The following is a 20,495-nucleotide window of genomic DNA, read 5'->3' on the forward strand; positions in this document are numbered from 1 at the left end:
TAATTCTACTTACTTCAGTGAGGTTGGGTATGTCTACACGTGCACTTTCTTGTGCAGTAAAGCGTCGCTGTCTACACATGTGCCACAATTAGGGCACAATAGCTTAATTTACTCCAGTGTAGGATAGTTCTGTCAGATACAGGTACTATCTGATAGCAGAGTAAATTACTGTGCTGAAATGCATGTGTAGATGATGGTGTTGGGATTAGTTTAATCTAGCTCAAATTGTGCTGGAGTTTATTCAGTTTCACTAATTGCATGTGTAGATGCACCCACTATGTAGGGTATAGGTTAGGGCAGAATGTGGCACATACTAAAAAACACTTTGTGATTTTATTTCATCTCTTTTATGTATATCTCTCATTCACTGTGCACCAAACAGCCTCCTTCAGCCTGAAAGACTATTTTCTGTGTTACATTTTTTATGCTGACTTCACAACTATATCTAAATCTCTGTTTTTGACCTTTTATGTGATATATATCATATGAGTCTCATTTATTCTGTAAACATCTTGGGGAAGGTCCTTGTTTTTTATGTATTGTAAAACACTGTGTATATTCTTATGGCACACTAGCTATAACATCTTATAGGGCTGTGTGAAGCTTCGGTCCCTGATTCAGTTCGGCAAAGATTTGGCCTGATTCAGTGGCCGAATCTCTGAATCTGAATCGAATCAAAGGACCCTTAATCTCTCCAAACTGAATTGGAACCCTCTGAATCGATTCGGAGAGATTTGGAGATTTGGACATAGACACAGCTTTAAATGTTTTTTCTACATACCTCTAGGTAGCAGGGGCTCATGAGTGCTGAGATGCTGGGATGCATGGAGTGTCCCACAGAAGCACAAAGCACTCCCCAGTGTGTTTAGTAGCAGACCCAGAAGTGGATCAGAAGCATTTCTGGCCTACTTCTGGGTCCTCCAGGGAGCGTGGGGGGGAGGGTCCCCCATGTCCTCCCAGCTTGGCGACTGGTGCCTCCGGGGTTTGTGGGGGGCACCTGGGGTCCTGCAGACTAGCACTGAGCTCCAATGGACCTGGAAGTGGATCATAAGTAGTTATGAGCATGTGGCACCCCCCTGTGCTCCTGTGGGATGCTCCATGTGCCCCAGCATCACAGCAATCATGAGCTGTGCCTGCTACCTCAAGGTATGTAGAAAAAACTTTTAAAGCTGTGTCTGTCTGAATTGCTAATTCTCTAAACCAGCATTGAATCTTCAGATTTGTATTTGGCTGAATTGAATCGGGGACAGTGATCCGAATCAACAAATTAAATCACTGTCCCTGATTCAGGCCGATTTTAATCGAATAGGGCCCGTTTCACCCCCCACCAATATCTTATCATTTGGATGGAACTGATTGCGGTCTTAATAAGCAGCATTTAAAAATTAATAGCTTTTAGAAAAAAGATGCTTCACTTCAAATGCATATTTCAAATTTCCAGATATCTATGTTAATTTAAGTAGTAATGTTACTTTAAATTAATTTATTCTTCTTTTTACCAAATAACTGGGTGCTGCTTAATAAGTGGACCAATTGGTAGGACAAAGGGTGTATCCTCATTGGTCTTGTATGTGCCCTGAAGAAAATGAAACCATAATAGATCATGTTGCTGTATTTTATCCAATATTTGCCTTTTGAGCTATGAATTGGGGCCAAATAGAGAAGGGACATTTAATATCATCATAGTTTTAAATAATGATGACTCACATAGTCATACAGGTTCTGATCCTGCAAGTACTGGAGCTTGTATAATTTGATCCATTTGAGTGACCCATTAACCTCAAAAAGTTTTCTGCATTCTGCAGCAAGTTTACGCTGTGTGTCCTTTAGGAGGATGCTGTAGCTAGCAGAATTGCATAGGATAAAGTAAAGTTTTTTTGCAATCAAGTAAAATACATCACCTGTAGACAAACACTGTAAAAGTAAGTTCTCTGAACCCTAATGAGAACAGTCCTTAAAGCTCTGGGACTAATCCTACAAACATTTAGTCATATGGAACTTTCAGTCATGTGAGGAGGCCTAATGATTAGGGGCACTTCAGGCTAACAGAAAATTGACAGCAACCCAAGTAAAGTGTTTCTAAATCCAGTACTTCAAGGATTTTTACATTTTGGACTGAATTTTTCACTACCTTACATCTTATATAATCATGGACATGTCTGCCAAATGAGTGTCAAATGATTCTGATTACAGGCATTATATTTCATAGAACCACAGAATAATAGAAAATTAGGATTGGAAGGAGCCTCAGGAAGTCATCTAGTCCCTGCTTAAAACCAGCCCCAATTATATCATCCCAGCCAAGCCTTTGTCTACCAGTGGTTCTCTTCGTAGAAATGACAAGTGTAGAAGTGCTCACTCAATTTCTCCTGGGGAGAGGAGGGAGTGGCAATTGATATACCCTTTCCAGAAGATTTTTCCAGGTCTCAACCTGGAAGATCTCTCTTATGAGAGGATTTCACTTGTAAGAAAGAACACCAGTATGCTCTGTTCCTGGCCTGGTCTGGGAGCAGAGCAAAGAAGCGGGGAAAATGTTCCATGCTCTTTCCCAGACCAGAGACTGGTTGGTTGGGAGCATTGCCCTGCTGCTCTAGTACTCTCCCAGGCCAGTTTGGGAGGTGAAAAAGATCCTACCACTCTCCTGATTGGGATCTCCAGCAAGAGGAGTACACAGGGGGTATTGCCAGGCTGCTCCTCTGCTTGTCTCCCAGTATCTGTGAAGAGAGCAGAGCACCAGCCACTTCCTGCAGCTCTGGTCTAAGGAGCAGGTGCTGCTTGCTATACTTGGCTCCTGGGCACTGGTACAAACCAGGCAGAGAAGCAGCTCCCTGCTGCTCCCTATCCTCTCCCCAGACCAAAGTGCCCAGACTGAGGAGCTTTGCCCTGCTGCTCTCCGTGTTTTCCCCAGACTGGGGTCACCCTGGTCTCTAGAAGGCACAGGGAGCCATGGAAAGGGGCAATTGTAGGCTGAGTGCCTGTACTGCTCCTTCTCCTGGCATCATTTCCAGTGGAAACATCCCACTGCTAGAAATGAATCATATATCAAGTTCAAAGCATCAGAGAAAGAGATCCTTCAAGTCTTACTGTGCTGAATCCTTATGCTACGCTTTTCTTTCTAGTTTATCTATCTAAACTTTTAATAGCAATAACCTTGCAAATTTAGCATTAGTTTCTTTCAAGGGGACATATGCCACTTGCTTCCTAATTCTCTCAGACTACTCACCTCTGAATGAGAAGAGTCTTTGCTGACTGGAAGAAAAATATAATCGTTTTCTCCTGTTTTGCTTTTGCTGTTAGCATTCCCCTGGGAAATTCCTGTCTGAAGTCAGGTTGGTCACACACTTGACATGGTTATTGTTCTCAAGACATGTATTTTTTAGTACTTGGAAACCGTCTTGGGGGCTGATTCTTTGTAAATAGTGAAAGAACAATGTACCAGTTTATAATGATTTTCAATTGAGTTGCACCAGAAAATTAGTTTAGCCCATTGTTACACTAGTGTAGCTGTCCAGTTCTATTCTGCTGTCATTTAACTTTTGTTGGAGGTGGTTAATTAGGAGTTGGAGACCTACAGCCACACTTAAGGTCCAGAATGGTCTTCACTGGTTCTCCTGATCTCAGGAAGTTGTTCTTTATTATTTCTGGTTTTACCTGGAAGTCCTGATAATGATGCGTTTGTTTCAGGCTTCCTGGCTTCCATCTGAGGATGCTGCTGCAGCAAAAGAGAGTAATGTGGCCTTTCTTCTACTATTCTCTCGGTAAAAGAAAGACCAGCAAAGGTCTTTGCCTTGAAATACTGCTGTTGCCAGGCTTTCTTCCCTCTTGCTTAGCGTCACCTTTGTACAAGTTAACCACCACAGGCTTCTGTTCCCTTAGCTCAGTGATTCCCAACAGATGTGCTGTGGCACATTAGTGTGCCAGGAGAGCAACTGAAATATGCCGTGAGATTCCCTGTGTGAGGAGGTAAATGATCTTATCCTCCCCTCTTGTGGCCCGCACCTTTGCCAGCTACTAAAGAGGTGCCTATGGCTGCTCCTCTGGGAACTACTGCCTTCCTTCTCTCAGCGTGCTTTGTTGCGAGTGGGTGGGCTGGCAGATGCACAGATGGAGCTATGTTTTGCAGCCTGCCTTGCCCCTGCATTACAGCAGGGGTACTTTCCAACATGTGAGACCCTGCAGGGGTAGCCTTAGCAGTGGGGGCTGCACTTGTCCCCTGTGGCATAGACCAGGGGTTGGGAGGAGGCAGACAGTGGAAATAGCAGGGCACAGCAGGGTGAGCTCCTGTCCCTACTGCCCTTAAGTGGCACCAGCTAGATCAGCGATCCTCAACATGTTCTAACCTTAAGGCCCCTCTATATCTTTTCTGAATTTAGATCTATCTCAGTGATTTTCAACTGGATGTCACAACATTCAAAAAGTTATGTGGGGGATGGGGACCCTGGGGCTAAAAAGGTTGAAAACCATTGATATAGAAACTTATCATTTGCTAAAACAAAGATGTATTTGGTGTAATTTTTAGCAGTACATCTCAGCACTACAATATTTTCCTCTGGTAGGGAATGGAATAATTTATGTGTTTTGAAAAAAAAAAAGCACCTCCCCTCCCCCCCTTTTGGGTGTAAGAGTCAAGTGTGCTGCCGATTATTAACCCAGAAAGAAATGTGCCCCCAGTCTCAAAAGTTAGAGAACGCTGCCTTAGCTTGTCTTACTTCAATGAGTTATAATAACGTCTATTAGCAGGATCCATTATTACAATAACAAGCATGCCAGACAACATAGTAGCAAGTAGGGCTGTGCGAAGCTTTGGGTGGTGATTCAGTTCGGAGGAGATTTGGCTTGATTTGGTGGCTGAATCTCCGAATCCGAATTGAATTGGGGGACCAATTTAAAGGTCCAAATCGATTCAAAAAATTCAGAGAGCTTTGATGATTCCAGCAGTCCCTGGTGGCTGCAGCAGGGAGCTGCAGTTGACTCTGAGCTGGTAAGTACTAGAGGCGGGAGAGAGGACCATGGGGGAGACCCCTGCCAGCCCCCCGACCCCTGTCCCAGCTCGGTACTTTAAAGAAAAGCTCCAGTGCTCACTGGGTGCTGCTGGGCAATATCTGCTTCCCCTCCATGCTGCATGCGGAGCTCTGCCATGAGCCCCCCAAACCTCCCCATGGGTGCCCTGCCCAGGCCAGCTTCGGACCTTTAAAAAGGGAAAACCCAAAAAAAGCCCCAGGGACTCACTACTCCTGCAGCAGTCTTGGGGCTTTGGGGGCTCATGCAGAACCTCCCCCGTGGCATGGGGCAGAAGGCATTGTCCTCCTCTGGCAGGAGTGGTGAGTCCTGGGGTTTTTTCGGGTTTTTTTTTTGTTTTTTTCTTAAAGGGCCAGAGCTGGCCCGTGTGGGGCACCCCTGGGGGGGCTGGCAGAGTAAGGCAGGGTGTCGGGGGGGGCTTATGTAGAGCACCCCATGCAGTGGGGGGCAGCAGGGATTGCCCCCCCTGCTCGGCAGCACTTAGTGATTTGGAGCTTTTTTTTTTTTTTTGTACAAGTGCCAGGAGCTGGGGCAGCCATTGCTGGGCTAGGAGAGGGGCACGGGATGGGCCTGGCCTGCCCTGTTTGGAGATCTGGCCAAATCGAATTGAGACAGTGATTCGAATCACTGTCCCCCAAATCAGCTGAATCTGAAGCAAATACTAGCCACTTTGCACAGGCCTACTAGCAAGATAAGTGTCCTTTGCCTGCTTCTTTAGTGAAGGCCATATCTGGTGTCCATAAATAACAGCATATCTTGTAAGTCCATACTTACTGTATGTACTGCTGCTGCTGTAAGGAAGGTAGGAAAAGGTTTTATATAAAGGGGGAGGGACTATGAGATTTCAGGAAGTTGCAACTCAAATGAGAAGAGCAGACACACTAGAAGTCTACCCACTAATGTTGCCCTTAGAATATTCTTTTTCCACCAAGGTTTTTCTCAATTTTTATGTAGAGGAAATAAAGGATGAAGTCCCTTTCAGAGAGGGAACTCTGGCAGCAACTTTGTCTTTAGACCAGTGGCATTGAACCTTTTGGCCATACAAGGCAGGTGAATAAAAAAGGGCTGGTCTGTGTTAGCTGGATTGGACACCGTGAACCAGGACCAGGCTCCAGGGCCTCTCACTGCCCTTGCCCAGATACCAGGATTGGGCTTTGAGGCCCCATGCTGCTCTTATTTGGTCTCGTGTGCCAGGATTGAACTCCGGGGCTCTGCACTGTCCCTGTCCAGTCCTGCCCAGTGGGATTGGGCTCCATACCACCCTGCACACCTAGTTTAGCCTGCAGCATTCCCAGAGGCTGGATGGCCTGGGGGTCAGGAGTTGAGCAAGCCTTGATTAGATTACTTAGACTTGTAGAAGAACGTTACTTAAACTCTTTTGCTTATGTATTAAGATCAATATGTTAAGAGATCAGTTGGAACAGGTGTGTATAGATGCCTGAGCTAAACTGGCTGAACAAAAAGCCTTTATATTGTTGACGTAATTTTTGGTATTATGGCAAAAAGGAGCCTCATCTGCTACACAGCACAATGGAAGGTCTGAGTAACAGGGAAAGTATGAAGTTGTGTGCAGCCTGGTAACTTGGTTCCCACACTGTGTTTCACTTGCTGTTACAAAAATAAATTAATCTTTGACAATAAAATAATAAAGGAGGTCAAAGGTAATTGGAAGTCTCTCAGTATAGGTAGAACAGTTCTGACTGTCCTTATTTCAATCAAAAGTTGGACTTGCTTCATTGTCTTTTCTATATTCATGTCTCAGTGATTCTCAACAAGGTGCTGCGCAATGCCAGTACTGTTAGGTGTGCAAACAGGATTCAGAAGAAGAACCCAGAGATTTCACACAAGGAGTCCATAGTGTTAAAAACATTCTGACTTGTAGTCTTTCTGAGTTCTTTGCAGCAGAAGAATTGCTCTATTATTTTTCTGGAGTCAAAAAAGAGTGAAAATGAGCTGGCATTTTCTGAGTGGGGCCCTTAGGTTTAAACAAGTTGAACCATTGTTTTACACTATTCACAGAAGTGGCTGCGGTGTAGCAATACCCAAACTAGCTTGAATTAGCCAGCAATCTAGCCATGGCAGTGTGGTTTTCTGTGCTGGCTAGTTTACCTGGCCAATACAGAGTTGCTTTTAGATGAAATCAGTGTCTATGCTACAGCAGAAAAGGGTTGCTTTTCCCTCAAGTTTGCTAACCCAAGTTAGCTAAACTGAATTAAATAGCTGTGCAGACAGGGAAAGAAGGGTTTTAAGTTGACTGAGAAGGTTGCATTCAAGCTTGTTGGGGAAACTGAGTTTGAACACAAAAACTGTTAACTTATAATAAGGACAGGGCAGTGGCTGCTGCACCACAGCCCAAGAGCTGCCCCCCTCCCCTCAAAGGCACCTGGCTATGAAAGACCAGTTGCCTCTCATCTCCCCCCTCCCCCGGGCTGAGGAAGCCTGCCATGTCCCTAGTCATCAGGGCACCTCTGGACATGGTGCTGGTGCCCCAGAGATGCCCAGGGCAAAGGTGGGGCATTGCCTGCACTTGCTGCCTGCCCTACACTCACCCTTGGTCATCTTTTTGGCCTGCTTGCAGTGCCACCCCACTGTTTGTGGGTGGCTGTGGGCACACATATGTAGCTATCACTATACATCCTACTGTAAAGGCTAGGAGGAGGAGGAGCATTGTGCGTGTGGTTAGAACAAATACAAACATAGAATCCAAAGGGTATTTACAATTGTAGCTGTGGGAGAGAGGGGTTATAAGAAAACCGGAAGCTGCGTTCACCTTTACACGAGCAAAATCCTGGCAGATGACAGAACAAGGAGCAATGGTCTTAAATTGCGACACGGAAAGTTTAGATTAGATATTAGGAAAACCTTTGTCCTTAGGTAGGGAGTGAAGCAGTGGAACAGGTTACCCAGAGAGGTGGTGGAATCTCCATCCTTGGGGGTTTATAAGAGCCTTGACTGGGATGAGATAGCTAGGGCTGGTCCTGCTTTGAGCAGGGGGTTGGACGAGATGTCCTCCTGAGGTCCTTTCCAGAGGCTGGATGACATGGCCTGGGGGCCAGGAGTTGAGCAACCCTGGATTAGATTACTTAGATTTGTATAAGAAAATTACTTAAACTCTTTTGCTTATGCATTAAGATGAATATGTTAAGAGATCAGTCTGAACAGTCCCCTCATGATTTTACTGCCTGCCCTTCTTTCCCCCACACCTCCCTTTTCAACTCCCCCCTCAGCAGCCCTTCCAACTCACTGCTGTGGTCTCATGGACAGTTCAGATAGGGGTTTGTATGCGATGGTTTGGAGATGGATGCTCCTGCCTTAGGCTAGGGATGGGACTAGATCGGGGTCGGGCAAAACATGGCCCCGGGGCTGGATGTGGCCCGCCAGGCTGTTCTATCTGGCCCGCAGGGGCCCTAAAAATTTTAGAAAATGAATATTACTCTGCCCTGGGCTGCCTGTCATGTGGCCCTCGATGGCTTGCCAAAACTCAATAAGTCGCCCTCTGCCCCAAATAATTGCCCGCCTCTGGACTAGATGCCCTCTGGAGGTCCCTTCCAGCCCTACTAGGGGACTCTACACACACCTCCTGGCAGGCTGTGCTCAGCACAGTACCAGTGAGGGGAAGGGGGAGGAGAGGAGACCCCCCCCACGTCACAGCGATCCCGTGGGGGGCACACAAGCCCTTTCCTGCCTGAGGCAGGGGGCTGGACTACGCTTGAGGCCCCTCGCAGCCCTGCTCCTCTGGGATGGAAGAAAAGGGAAGCGTGCAACTTGGGCAGGGCTAAGCCCCATAGGGCTGCTGACCACCATCGCTCCCGCCTTCCAGCCCCGCAAAGGCCCCTGCGCTTTGCCAACCTCCTCCGCCGGCATGGGGGCGGGGCAGGTCCCCTGCGCGGCTGCAGCAGCCACGAGGCCACCGCGGCGGCACGTCCCTCCCTCTCTCAGCCGCGGGGCCCGGCTGGCTCCACCCCCCGGGAGCAGCGGGGAAGGCGGGGCCCGAGGAAGTGACTTCAGTTGGCGGCGGCTGTGATCCGCGGGCCGGAGAAGTCGCGGTCGCACGCGCCCAGTCCATGGCAGTAGCGGCGGTGCGGGTGGCGCTGGGCGCCGGGGCGGGTCGGGCGGCTGCCGCCGGGCTGTGCGGCTGCGGCGGCGGGGCGGGCGCCCTCCGGGCAAGCCCCCTCTGCACCCTGGCCCCCTTGCAGCAGCAGCCGCCGCCGCCCGCGGCTCCCCCGGACATGAAGAGCTACTTGTGGTCGCACTACAAGGAGGCCAAGAAGGTGACCAAGGGTGAGTGCGGGCATCTCTGCGGCTCCAGAGGTGCCCTGATGGCAAGGGCGGGCGGGGAGCCGCGTGGGTCCCGCTGCCGCCGGTCAGGGTTCGGAGGCTGGGCAGGGCCGCTGTGACGTCGCAGGCCGCCCCCCCCTCGCCCTGGCGTGGCTTTTGGTAGCACCCGGTGAAGGGGGCTTCACCTCAGGGGAGCCGGCCCGGGCAGGGAGGGCGTCTGAGCTCGTGAGAGATGTAAAAACTTTCCTGAGCTGAAGCTCACTTCATCAGGTGCTGTGAAAGGAGGTGCCCTTGTGTATGGTGTGTGGTATCCGGGCCGGGCTGGGCACGGGCAAACAGAAAGGCCTGAAAGTGGTGAAAATAATGATCCATTCTCTCTGGTGAAGGGAGCCCGATACTAAGCTCCAGGCCTAGGAGTCTAGGTACAGTGCTGTATGTGAGGGTGTGTGTATTAGGGCTGTGCGAAATTTCACCAGCCGTTTCCTTTCCACGCTGTTTTGACTCATTTCAAGGTTGAAACAGCAAAATTGAAATGAAACAAAGGGCTTTGAAACAGCCTCAAAACAAAACCAGGCTAGTTCAAAAGTTTCAACCATAGCGCTGGGGATGGAGGTCAGTCCAGCTGGGTTGACTCCCCGTCCCTGGCCAATCTAGCAAAACGTCAAAACAGCCTCACTGTTTGGAAAAAGCAAAACGGAACAGCTGTTTTGAATCAAAATGAAATTCAATACGAAACGCTGTTCTGTCAAAACCTTGAAACTCAAGGTGAAATGGAACAGTGCCATTTCTCACAGCCTTAGTGTGTATGGTGTGTGTGTGTGTGATCTGTTCCCACGCCTGGATAGGTATCTGCCTACTTCTGGGTACATATATCTCTGTGGACGCGTCTACACGTGCGCTGGACTGCACAGTTGTTACTGCACAGTTATCTAGTACTTCCTTAAGTGAGTACTAAATGACTGTGTAGTAACCAACATTACTGCCCATTCCTGACACTGCCCAGCTTGGCACCACAGTTCGTGCCTACCGATAATGCATCACTGTAGTGACATGCTACGGCTCGTGACTACAGTGATATAGCAAGTTGTGTAGACGCACCCGCTATGCATCTAGATCTGCTTTGGGTAGTCTAAGGTGCAAATTTACTCTTTCCAATTTACTCCTTTCCAATTGACGTTAGACTTGACACGATTAACTGCCACTCTCTCCTCCATGACAGTCCAAAGTATTTTGCTTAAAGCACATTTTAAAATGGATTGTTTCCTAGAGATCCCTGTGCCAGCTAGTCTTAGGTTTGCTCTGGCACAGGGGATGAGACCAAGTTTTCAGAGACTGTATGTTCATATAGCAAAACTGGAATAAGTGGGGTCCAGGCTGCGCCCTCTGTATGTTTGACAGAATCTTCTTTCTTTATTTTCTGTTCCATTTCTGAATCTGTCTGGTTATGACATGCTTATGCAAACCACAGTTACTGCAGCTAATTGGAGATGGCCAAAGTGTGAAGTGGCATTGTTCTGGGAGTCTGAAGTCTTCTACTTGACTCCCCAACAGAGGAAGTATTTCAGTATGAATGGCTCTTATGTGGGTGGACTTATCATCAGGCAAACTAACAGGGCTTGTTTTCACTGTTATCTGCTGTTTAAGTGTTGGGTAATTTTCATTCTGATAATGCTTGGAGAAGAAAATGTTAAAAATAATAGATGGCCTGAAGATGCAATAGTAAACTGTGTTTGGAAATGCATTGCCCAGGCAGACTGTATTTTTCGGAGTACAAATCCTGAGACAACTCTAGTCCATTTTAATGACTTCTGAATTGAAAAGCACCTTGAAAGGCAACATTTCAGTGTGGTGCAGCTCAGAGCGAGTAAAACTTTTAAATGCACTTATTTGGAAATCTTGGACAAAACTAAATTCAGTAAGCAAAAATGAGTTAATGAAATAGTTGCGTGTGGGTTTTTTTTTTGGGGGGGGGTTTGAGACCTTTCCTGTAAAGAGGTTTTTTTTCTCTTCACCCCCACCCCCTAACTGTTCAGCCAACATGAACATGAGACATACGAGATGCTATGCCTAGGGAAGGGGAACTAAACATATAAATACAGAATGGGCAGTAAATGGCTAGCCTGGAGTGTTTCTGAGAGAGATTGGAGGTTGTGGTGGGTCACAGAGTCAAAGTGAGCCAGCAGTTTGATCCAGTTGTCAAAAAACAAATGCAATGTAGGGCCGTGTTAGCAGGACAGGAGTATAGTATGTAAGACACAGGAGGTGATAGTATTACTCTACTTGGTACTGGTTAAGCCTCAGAACTCTTGTGTGTTTTTGGGCTCTGCAGTTTAAGAAGGACCTGGAGAAACTGGAGAAGGTGCATAGGCAAGAGACAAAGATATGGGGGTTAAGCGTGCAAGGAAGTGTTGAGAGAACTAGGTATGCCTAGCCTGGAGAAAAGGGAGACGCGATCGAAGCTTTCAAATATTTGATAGGCTGCCATAAAGAGGGAGAACAACTGTTCTCCCTTGCTGCAGAAAGCAGGACATGAAGCAATGGGTTTAAAATGCAGTGAAAAAACAACCCCTTTACAAGTCAATGCATCTTACTGTCAGAACACCAGGACGGTGGAACAAGCTACTCAGGAAAACTGGCGAATTTAACTGGAAGTTTTCAGAAAGAGGCTGAATAGGCACTTATCAAAGATAATGTAGAGATATAGTGTCTCCTATATTCATTCATGCTGGAAGGCTATCTAGCTCAGGTCCTTTCCAACCTGATGATTTCCGAAGTTGTAGAATGGAGTGAAGTGTAGTTGATATTTATTTTTCTGTTGTTCAGATAACTGTTCAGAATTCTTCAGGGGATTTTCCTCACTTCTGGCAAATTGCAATGATGTATTGAAGCAAAGAGGTAAATGCATACAAGAAATAAGTTTTATTACCCTGCCTCAGGATAGTTTTCTAAAGATCAGTAACAAGGGCCCTGCCACTTCCTATCAGCCAGGTAAAACCAGAAGCTTAAGGTTAAGTGCCCTCAGTGACTCATTATTTAAAAGCTTGGTTTTTGAAGTGTTTTATGACTTACCATCTGAGAGCTACAAACATAGTGACTGATAACAACTTTCTGATGCTATTCGGCCTGTGCATTTATTTTGGTGGATTTAATCCAGGTGATGATGATGTATTTTTCTTTTATTATGCACACTTTGCTGGGAAGGACCATGGCTAAATGGGTACAGGGATTAAACTGTGCCTCAGTGCTGTGATGCAGGCATGTTGGCAGATGTGGAGAAGCTTGTCTTGCTGCTGCCTAAGATCTTATTCTGTGGATAATATCAGTCTTTCATTAGAACCTAGGTCTGTAAGGGACCACCCAGTTCACTGAGTCCAGTCCCCCCTCAGTTGCAGGCAGCTGGGATACACAATAAATCCAGAAGGCTCCACAAGAACTTTCACTGTTTTCCCATCCAACACCTGCAGTCCCCAAAGCAACCTTCCTATAACGTAACAGGCATCTGCTCCATACGCAATTTTGTATCTTTTTCTTCAGCTGTTTTGGAATAATTTATTCATGCTTGTTTCAAGCCATGCTCAAATAAATATTTAAAGGAGTTGTTCACCCAGTGCTGATGTGAAGATACAGACTAATATGAAGGATCAGGAAGTCTGCAGATACATGAGTGGGAACAGAGGCAGGGGGAAAGATTTCTGAGATCACTTAGGAGTTGAGAACTTTTTGTTATGAGCTATCTTATTTCAAATGTCTGACGGTTTTTATTTTGGTATTAAGATGACTTAACGGTTTTGACTTGGTTCTTAGACCAAAATTACATACGTGGTTTGGCATATGCCATTCAGCTAAAGTAGTTAATACGTACAACCTGTTTATAATATCTCTTTTTGCAGGCAGTCATTAATCGGACTCTGCCTTGTCAAATGTCTAACTTGGAAAATGAACTTTGACTTGGTGGTCTAGAGAATTTACTAAAATCGGCAATAACGATATCTCTCTTCAATATCAATATAAAAGTAAATACTATTTTTGTATGTCACTTAAACCTAAATACTGGCTTATTTGAAGATCCTGTGGTGCTTTTTGATAGCCTAAGCCAGTGATAGCCTAACCTTTTTTTAGATGTGAGGCACCCGTTGATAGACTTGAGGCATCCTTCAGAAAATGCCAGATCTTGTTTTCACTCTTTTTTTGACTACAGAAAAATAATAGAGCAACTCTTCTGTTGCAAATAACTCAGAGTGTTTTTAATAGTATGGGTTCCTATTTGAAATCTCTAGGTTTTGTGAAGTCACATTGGTATTATCTCAAGGCACATCAGGGTCCTATGGCAACTTGGTTGCGAATTGCTGGTCTAAGGTATGCTCATCCCGATCTGATTAGTTTTGCCCTGCTACTTTTAGTACCAATGTGAGTGGTTGTGTAGGGTATGGTATTTTTACTTCATTTGTGTATTTTTGTGCTATGCACTGCTTCATAGTTGCTAGTCTTTTTTTTTTTTTTTGGCTTGTTTTACACCCTTGAAATGGCTGCCTTTCAGTGATTGATAGAGCTTTTTATGTCAGTATAGATGTGGTAAATGGTCTGGAATCATTTTGAATGAACAATAGTGCACTTCTTTTGAAAACTGAAATGTAAATAAACTTGCCACTCCTTTCTTTTCCAAATACATTTGGGTGTGTTTGGAAAAAAAAAAAAAAAAAAGGCCTGGCAAAGTTATGATGTTTCAATATACTACCTTTCCATTAGGGACATCTTTGCAAAGTTTTTAAATGTAGTCACTCATCTAATGCAGAACAGCATTTGGATTAGGAGATACCTTTTTTAAAAGCAATTTCTTGCCTTCCCATGTACCTGGGGACAGGTCTTCAAAATGATAGTTGTTTTTCTAGCAAATCTCAAATGGCCAAACACATTTCTTCTGTCCAGACTGTTATTTTTTTTAAGGGAAAGGTGTGTAATGCTTCAAAAGGACAGCATATGTTGCATCTGTTCTCTACATGAAGGGTGTTTACCTAAATATGACTTCTCAAGTTAGGTTTCTTATGGCAAAATAACCATTTTCTAAAGAGACTGTGTCCAATTACCAACAGAAATACAGGTTTAACATGAAGAATGCTTCTCTTTCCTTGCCGGCCTTTATTAGCTCTGAAAGATAGTTACTGCTTTGTATGATGCTGTGGGAGGAGGAAGAGATGAAGAATATCTTTATGCTTTACCATTGAGGGGCAAGTAGTATTAGCCTCTTGTATAGGCATCCCAAATGTTATAAATAAGGCAAATGTAGACTTCTGACATCTAACATTTAATGTTAATGGTGTGGTTGGTAATGGAGTCTTACAGTATTAATATACAGGTGAGAAGTGATCTTTTCTGGAAAAAAAACATCAAGAGAAATGTCCTTCTAAAAACAGAGGTAATGTGAGCTTAGTGGATGCACTGGTGCCCAAAGTAAGCAGAACATTTTTGCACGTCAGGACTGGTGAGAGGTTAATGGGCTAGTGATACTTACTGAAGTGCTGTTTGGAAAGAATGATAATCTGCTGCGTTACTTTTATTTGTCTGACAAGTTGTGAAGGGGATAAAGGTGCAGTCCTACAAGTATTTTATGGTTGGGGGAACGAGGGACGAAGAGGGGGGATGGTGTGGGCTAGAAAATTAATTAAAAAATGGTACCAAAGAGGCCTCTATTACAGGAGATGAAACTAGAAGTAAATACCAAAGACCAATTTTAGAAGCAAAGCCAACACGAACATGTACTCTTATTAAGTCCATGCATTGTATATAAAACGGGGATTTTTGTCAGGTTTGGTCTTGAAACAGATCTTTTCCCTGTTACACAGCTGCTCATATTGCTAAAGTATGTCTGCTGTATAAATAATATCATGGATTGCCAAGATATTTTAATAAAAATATATATAGATGGCACTTTCTATAACCTCAAACACTCAATTTAGTTGTATGAAAATGAAATGATTTGAGTGTCTCCATAATCACTTGCCTATGTTTAGAAATCTCTAACGGTAAATATCAAGTTTAGGATTTAATCTTATGAATGGGATTGGCTTACGCTTGGCATAAGGCTGAAATACTAATACACTTTCTTTTTTTCCTGTAGATTTGGTTCCATCAATTATGAGTAACTTGCTAAATCCAGATGCTATTTTTTCCAACAATGAAATGAGTCTTTCAGACATTGAAATCTATGGCTTTGATTATGACTACACGTTGGTCTTCTATTCTAAACATTTGCACACGTTGATCTTTAATGCTGCTCGGGATCTTCTTATTAATGAACATCGGGTAAGTTAAATGAAACAACAATATGCCTCTCTACTTGTAAGAATGCAACAGGAACTAATCTGAGAGACCCTTAGCTCAGCTCCTCATGATGTGCCTTCACGTTGACTCCTTCATACCAGGTTTTGTATACCAGCTATTTTAAGACCACAAAGGTGCTGGGTCAGTTTTGGCTGTGGTAATGCACCAGAATGCTTGTAGTTCAGGATCTGGAAAGAAGACTCTTCCGTCCTTCTATTTTGCCCTTAGATATTAGGAATGTTCTTTCCTAATAGGATTGTGGGGATTCTTAGTTGGTTGTACTTTTAGGAGAGGGTGCTTCTTGCACTATTATTAATACAACTGTTAATTTCTATTTGGAATATTATTTTTATGTGACCTAAGATGGACTGCATGGGCAGTGTAGTGTTGGGCATTTCCAATACTGTATTTCATTCCAAAGGTTAACAGCTATATATAAGCATCTATAAATATCTCCTGAGTAACAAACAAAACGTCATGGCACTATGAACACAAACAGCTAGGGTCCTTCTAATATTTTACAACACTTGGGAGGTAATTTATGCAATATGAATAAACAAGTGTTATTCATGTTATGTTTTTATAATAGAAACTGAAATTACTGTACAGAAGAAAGCCAAGAAAGCACTGCAGACATCAGGACTATAGTGATAATGAATCTTGTACCATGTGTGAGGGTTATCTTACGCCTACAATAAAATTATCTATGGGAAGGAAGCATGAAATTGACAACTCCTTGCCCATTGTAACTGGCAAAATAGTTTAAAGCTTGAAGCTACTTGTTAAAATTAGTAGTTTCCCATTGGAATATATTTTGTTTAGCCCAAGGGAAAACAATTTATTCTAACTCCATTATGGAACATTTGCTATAGCTGCATATATTCTTATTGGTTTTATTGACCTTTCTTTGTTGCAGCATCAGAATTACCCTGTGGAGAGTCTCTTAGATGACAAACCCTATGGTCTTTCTTGCTTAGAATTAACCCTCTTCTAAATAGACTGAGACAGTGTTATCTGGCTAGTATATTAGAAGTTGCAAGTTCTGAGATGGGCAGAATGGATATTAGAAGTTAGAATTTTATGAGAATAAACATTCCCTGGAGGATTGTTTTGAGGTTTTACAGTAGATGTAATGAACTTAACCATAACTTTTTATAGTACCGTAACTTTTTTGCCTGGGCTGCTAATTCAGATTGGATTGGTTATGATTTAACCATGAGAACTGGTAGCCCCCAGACAGTGTAATTTATCATTACTTTGTGTCTGATTGCAGGGTACACCTGACACTGTAGGAAGGTACCCAGTTGCGACAGGGATTGGTGTACAATTTGGCTAAATATTATACGCATGCCCAGGCATACATTTTAAAGACTATTATTAAGGATGTAAAAATCAAGTGCTCTGAAGTTAGAAAATGCCAAAATGAAGAGTCTGTTCAGCCTTATTCAGCTTCCTCCCATGGGGACATCTAAAGCCTTACTGGGCATCCTGATGCCACGACTGGCATGGGCAGCTGGGGAACCGGGAGCTCCCTGAAGCCCAGCTGTAGGCACCCCAGCATGGAGGCATGGCAGGATGTGCAGTTGTTGGGCTCCACTATAAAATTCCTCTGATCCCATTGTGTTAATAAATTAACATCTGCCAAGGGCCCTGGTCCCAGACTACCCATTCCACTTGGGGTCCACTCATCCCCCTTTCCTTTCCAACCTCCTCTTTATTCAAATCGGGCAGAATACTACTCTTTGCTATGTGGGAGTCATTGGGAGGATCAGGCTTTTGGCTCGAAATTCAGGTGTCTGCACCCAGGCCCAGCATAGCCTACAGCTGCCTGCCTTGTACTGATTGCATCTTTCAGAAACTTAGCTGGTAAAATCTAAGAAAGGCCTGTTGGGTATATGTGAGTGATCATTTTTTTTCAAAGACTTGTAATAACTTGACCTAAATAAAGTGTTTTTTCTGTGTGGGCAAACAGCACATCTTTGATACCCCAGGCAAATTTCAGGTCCCTGCTGTAAGGTAGGCACAAGAGCTTTTCAAATAGAAGGTTGCCAGAATTTTTTTTAACGTGGGCAAAATATAGTTTTCTATAGCCTTGTCCTCAGAAACAGCTGTCAGCAGAACCATTTTTGCTGCACCTTTTTTTTTTTTTTTTAAAGGCAAAAGCCCCTTCTCTTTCTCCTTGTCTGTAGCAGACAGCAGATAAAATTTCATCCCAAACTGCTAGTTTGGCATAGCTGTAACAGCTGAAAACAGGGTCTTATACCAAGAATTGTTGGGCAACCTCAGTACTAAACTACAAGCCTTGTTTCATAAATGACCTGGAAGAATAAGTAAGCAGTATGTTAATTAAATCGTTAGGTAATTCTGAACTTAGAGTCGTCAAAGACTGAAGGTAGATGGAATTGCAAAACTCATAAGGATAATTTTAAAAATCCAAAAAAACCCAGAATGAAGTAGACATGAGTGGGGTAAGGAACATTCTGATAAATAGAAATGCTGTGAAGGAGGCACAGAGACGAGAGCAAATAGAATGTATATTGCCATTGGACTATGATGTTTAGGAAGGAAGTTTAATACAGTGCCTGGTTCATGACTTAGGGATATGTTACTTGATTTTATGCATGCATGCGCATGTGTGTGAGCATAAAACACTATTTGTAAAGAATAAGCACATATTGGTTAACTTGCAACAGAAACAAAAGTGACAGTGCACAACATCTCCAGGACACTAATAGTTATAGCTTAAAATAGAAAGTTAATTGTTGTTAGTTCCTTTTTTCATCTTGCTCTTGCAGAACAAAAATGAGGCAGGCAAGAGAAAAAATGCTGTTTTTTGTTATCCTGGCTTAACTTTTACCAAGCAGATGAGTTCTTTCACCAGGATAGGCAATGCTTAAGCCTGTAGATACTACCTATTCCATTGTAGTTGAGATGTGTAAAGCTTACTAGTTCCAGGGCATAACATGGTGGATGTCTAAGTATTACTTGCATTTTTATTACATTAGATTTTATGCAGGATTTTATGTTATTGTATAAATGATTGAACAGGTGCAAAGTTGCTGATGAACAAGGTTCTGTAGCAAACAAGAAAATTCTTTTTATGGCTGTCTGGACAGGTCTGTGTAAAGAATGCAAACCTGTTCAGTAAAAATTGCATGAGCTGAACCTTGTCTTGAGTTACTTGCAGATATAACTATTGGTTTGTGCAATTATATGCATATCACTTCAAAGCATTGCAGCCTGCTGTGTCATACAGCTGCAGAAGCACAGATGGCCCAATTCAGTGCCTGTAGGGAATATTTCTGTTAATTTCAGTGGGCACTGCATCATTCCCTCTGTAACTGCTTGAAAATACTATTGTAATTTGGAAATGTCATCAGACAAGAACCTAGTTCCATTTGAGAGCATTTATGAAGTGAGTAAGCTATGAGTCTCAGCACTCACCTCAGAAATAAAATTTAAAAGAGCCTATAAAATGCAGTAGATAAAATATCTTTTAAAATGTGCTTGGTGAGATTGTTGTTTCTTTTTAGAAATACTTTTAATTTGGGCCAAATTTCAAATATGGGTGCCTCAAAATGGGTATTTAGGTACTTAATATGTGGCCAGCTTTGTGTGCGTGTCCATGTGTGGGTTTTTTCCCTCTTCCCAAAGGCACTAAGTACCTGTAATGTACATTGACTTCAGAATTATTGCATTCTGCTCCCTTCCACTGGGGAGGTCTGTACTTAGCCTGTGTGAGAACTAAGCCTTGTATCCAGGTGTCTGACTCTGTTTCATGCACCATTGGTCCATGCCTATGCAATAAAGCGTGGTGAAGCCTTTTTGATCGGCACAAGGAAGGCCCAGTTTTCAGAAGCAATGAAGAGAAATAACAAACTAGGTGGAGCTATGTATGTTTACTACCTCTGAAAATTGTGCCACCCAAAGTACCTAATATCAAACATCTATATTTGAAAATTTAATCTGCAGGTTTTTTTTCCAGCTATTCTTCCCGTTCTTGTACCAGAGCTGTATGTGATTCCATATGAATGTCACTGGTAGATTAAGTGGCATGCTTTAATGAATACTGAAAGTGACAAATGTGGAAGGCTAGGATTTTTTAGACTTGGAAAAATTGGTTCTTGATTTATGTATGTTTGTGAAATAACTGTCATTATTTTTAGTATCCTGCAGAAATAAGGAAGTATGATTATGATCCCAGTTTTGCAATACGAGGACTTCATTATGATGTACATCGGGTAAGTATAACTAAAAAGCACTAAATACATAGCTTATAAAAAGAAGTGTTGCATTTTATATATGTTTTCTAATGTATTACTTAATGCTCACATGTAGGCAAACTCTTCTTTATTCTCCTTTGTAGAAATCTACATTATTTTTAAAGCTCTTGTAATTTTTTAATGGCAAATCAGTTTGTGGCAGAATAAATATAAACTGGATAGTATTGTTAGGGAAAGTTGTTTATTCATGAGTAATCTCATGTAATTGGAAAATAATGGTGTTCTAACAGTCTGGCAAGCTTGAAATGCAAACCTTTGACAAAATTGCTTCTTAAACAGATTTTAAATAAATTGATTTAGACTACCTGTTTTTGAGGAAAACCAGATAAAATGAATATAGTTTTTATAATTGAATGTAAGAGTGCTTTTATGATGTGTAAACTGCATTTTTTCTTGTGTTCAAGGCATTATTAATGAAAATTGATGCTTTTCATTATATCCAGTTGGGAACAGTATACAGGTAGGTGAAATTATTGTTTAGTTGTATATATTTATGTACACTTTTATTTATGAAACCTTTGGACACTTCAGTTACAGCTTACTTAAAATTTGTACTGGCTATATAATAGAATGCACTTGGGTAAAGTTGTGTTGTAG

General features: G+C 43.1%; 1 protein-coding gene across 4 annotated transcripts in view; it reads left to right on the plus strand.

Moving 5' to 3' along the window:
• The first annotated feature begins 8,885 nt into the window (after positions 1-8,885).
• NT5DC3 (5'-nucleotidase domain containing 3) overlaps positions 8,886-20,495 on the plus strand; it is a 53,192-nt gene continuing 41,582 nt past the window's right edge. The window contains exons 1-4 of one of the 4 annotated variants that reach the window (XM_090043224.1): positions 8,886-9,300; positions 15,413-15,597; positions 19,782-19,856; positions 20,303-20,358. In XM_090043224.1, the coding sequence (XP_089899350.1) occupies positions 9,084-9,300; positions 15,413-15,597; positions 19,782-19,856; positions 20,303-20,358 (533 nt within the window). In that variant the 5' untranslated portion in view covers positions 8,886-9,083. The remainder of the gene's footprint in view (positions 9,301-15,412; positions 15,598-19,781; positions 19,857-20,302; positions 20,359-20,495) is intronic. The other 3 variants (XM_090043226.1, XM_090043225.1, XM_090043227.1) reach the window with 3 other exon arrangements.

Source organism: Crocodylus siamensis, chromosome 4, assembly GCF_052110815.1.
Source record: "Crocodylus siamensis isolate JL-2025a chromosome 4, ASM5211081v1, whole genome shotgun sequence".
NCBI lineage: Eukaryota > Metazoa > Chordata > Crocodylia > Crocodylidae > Crocodylus > Crocodylus siamensis.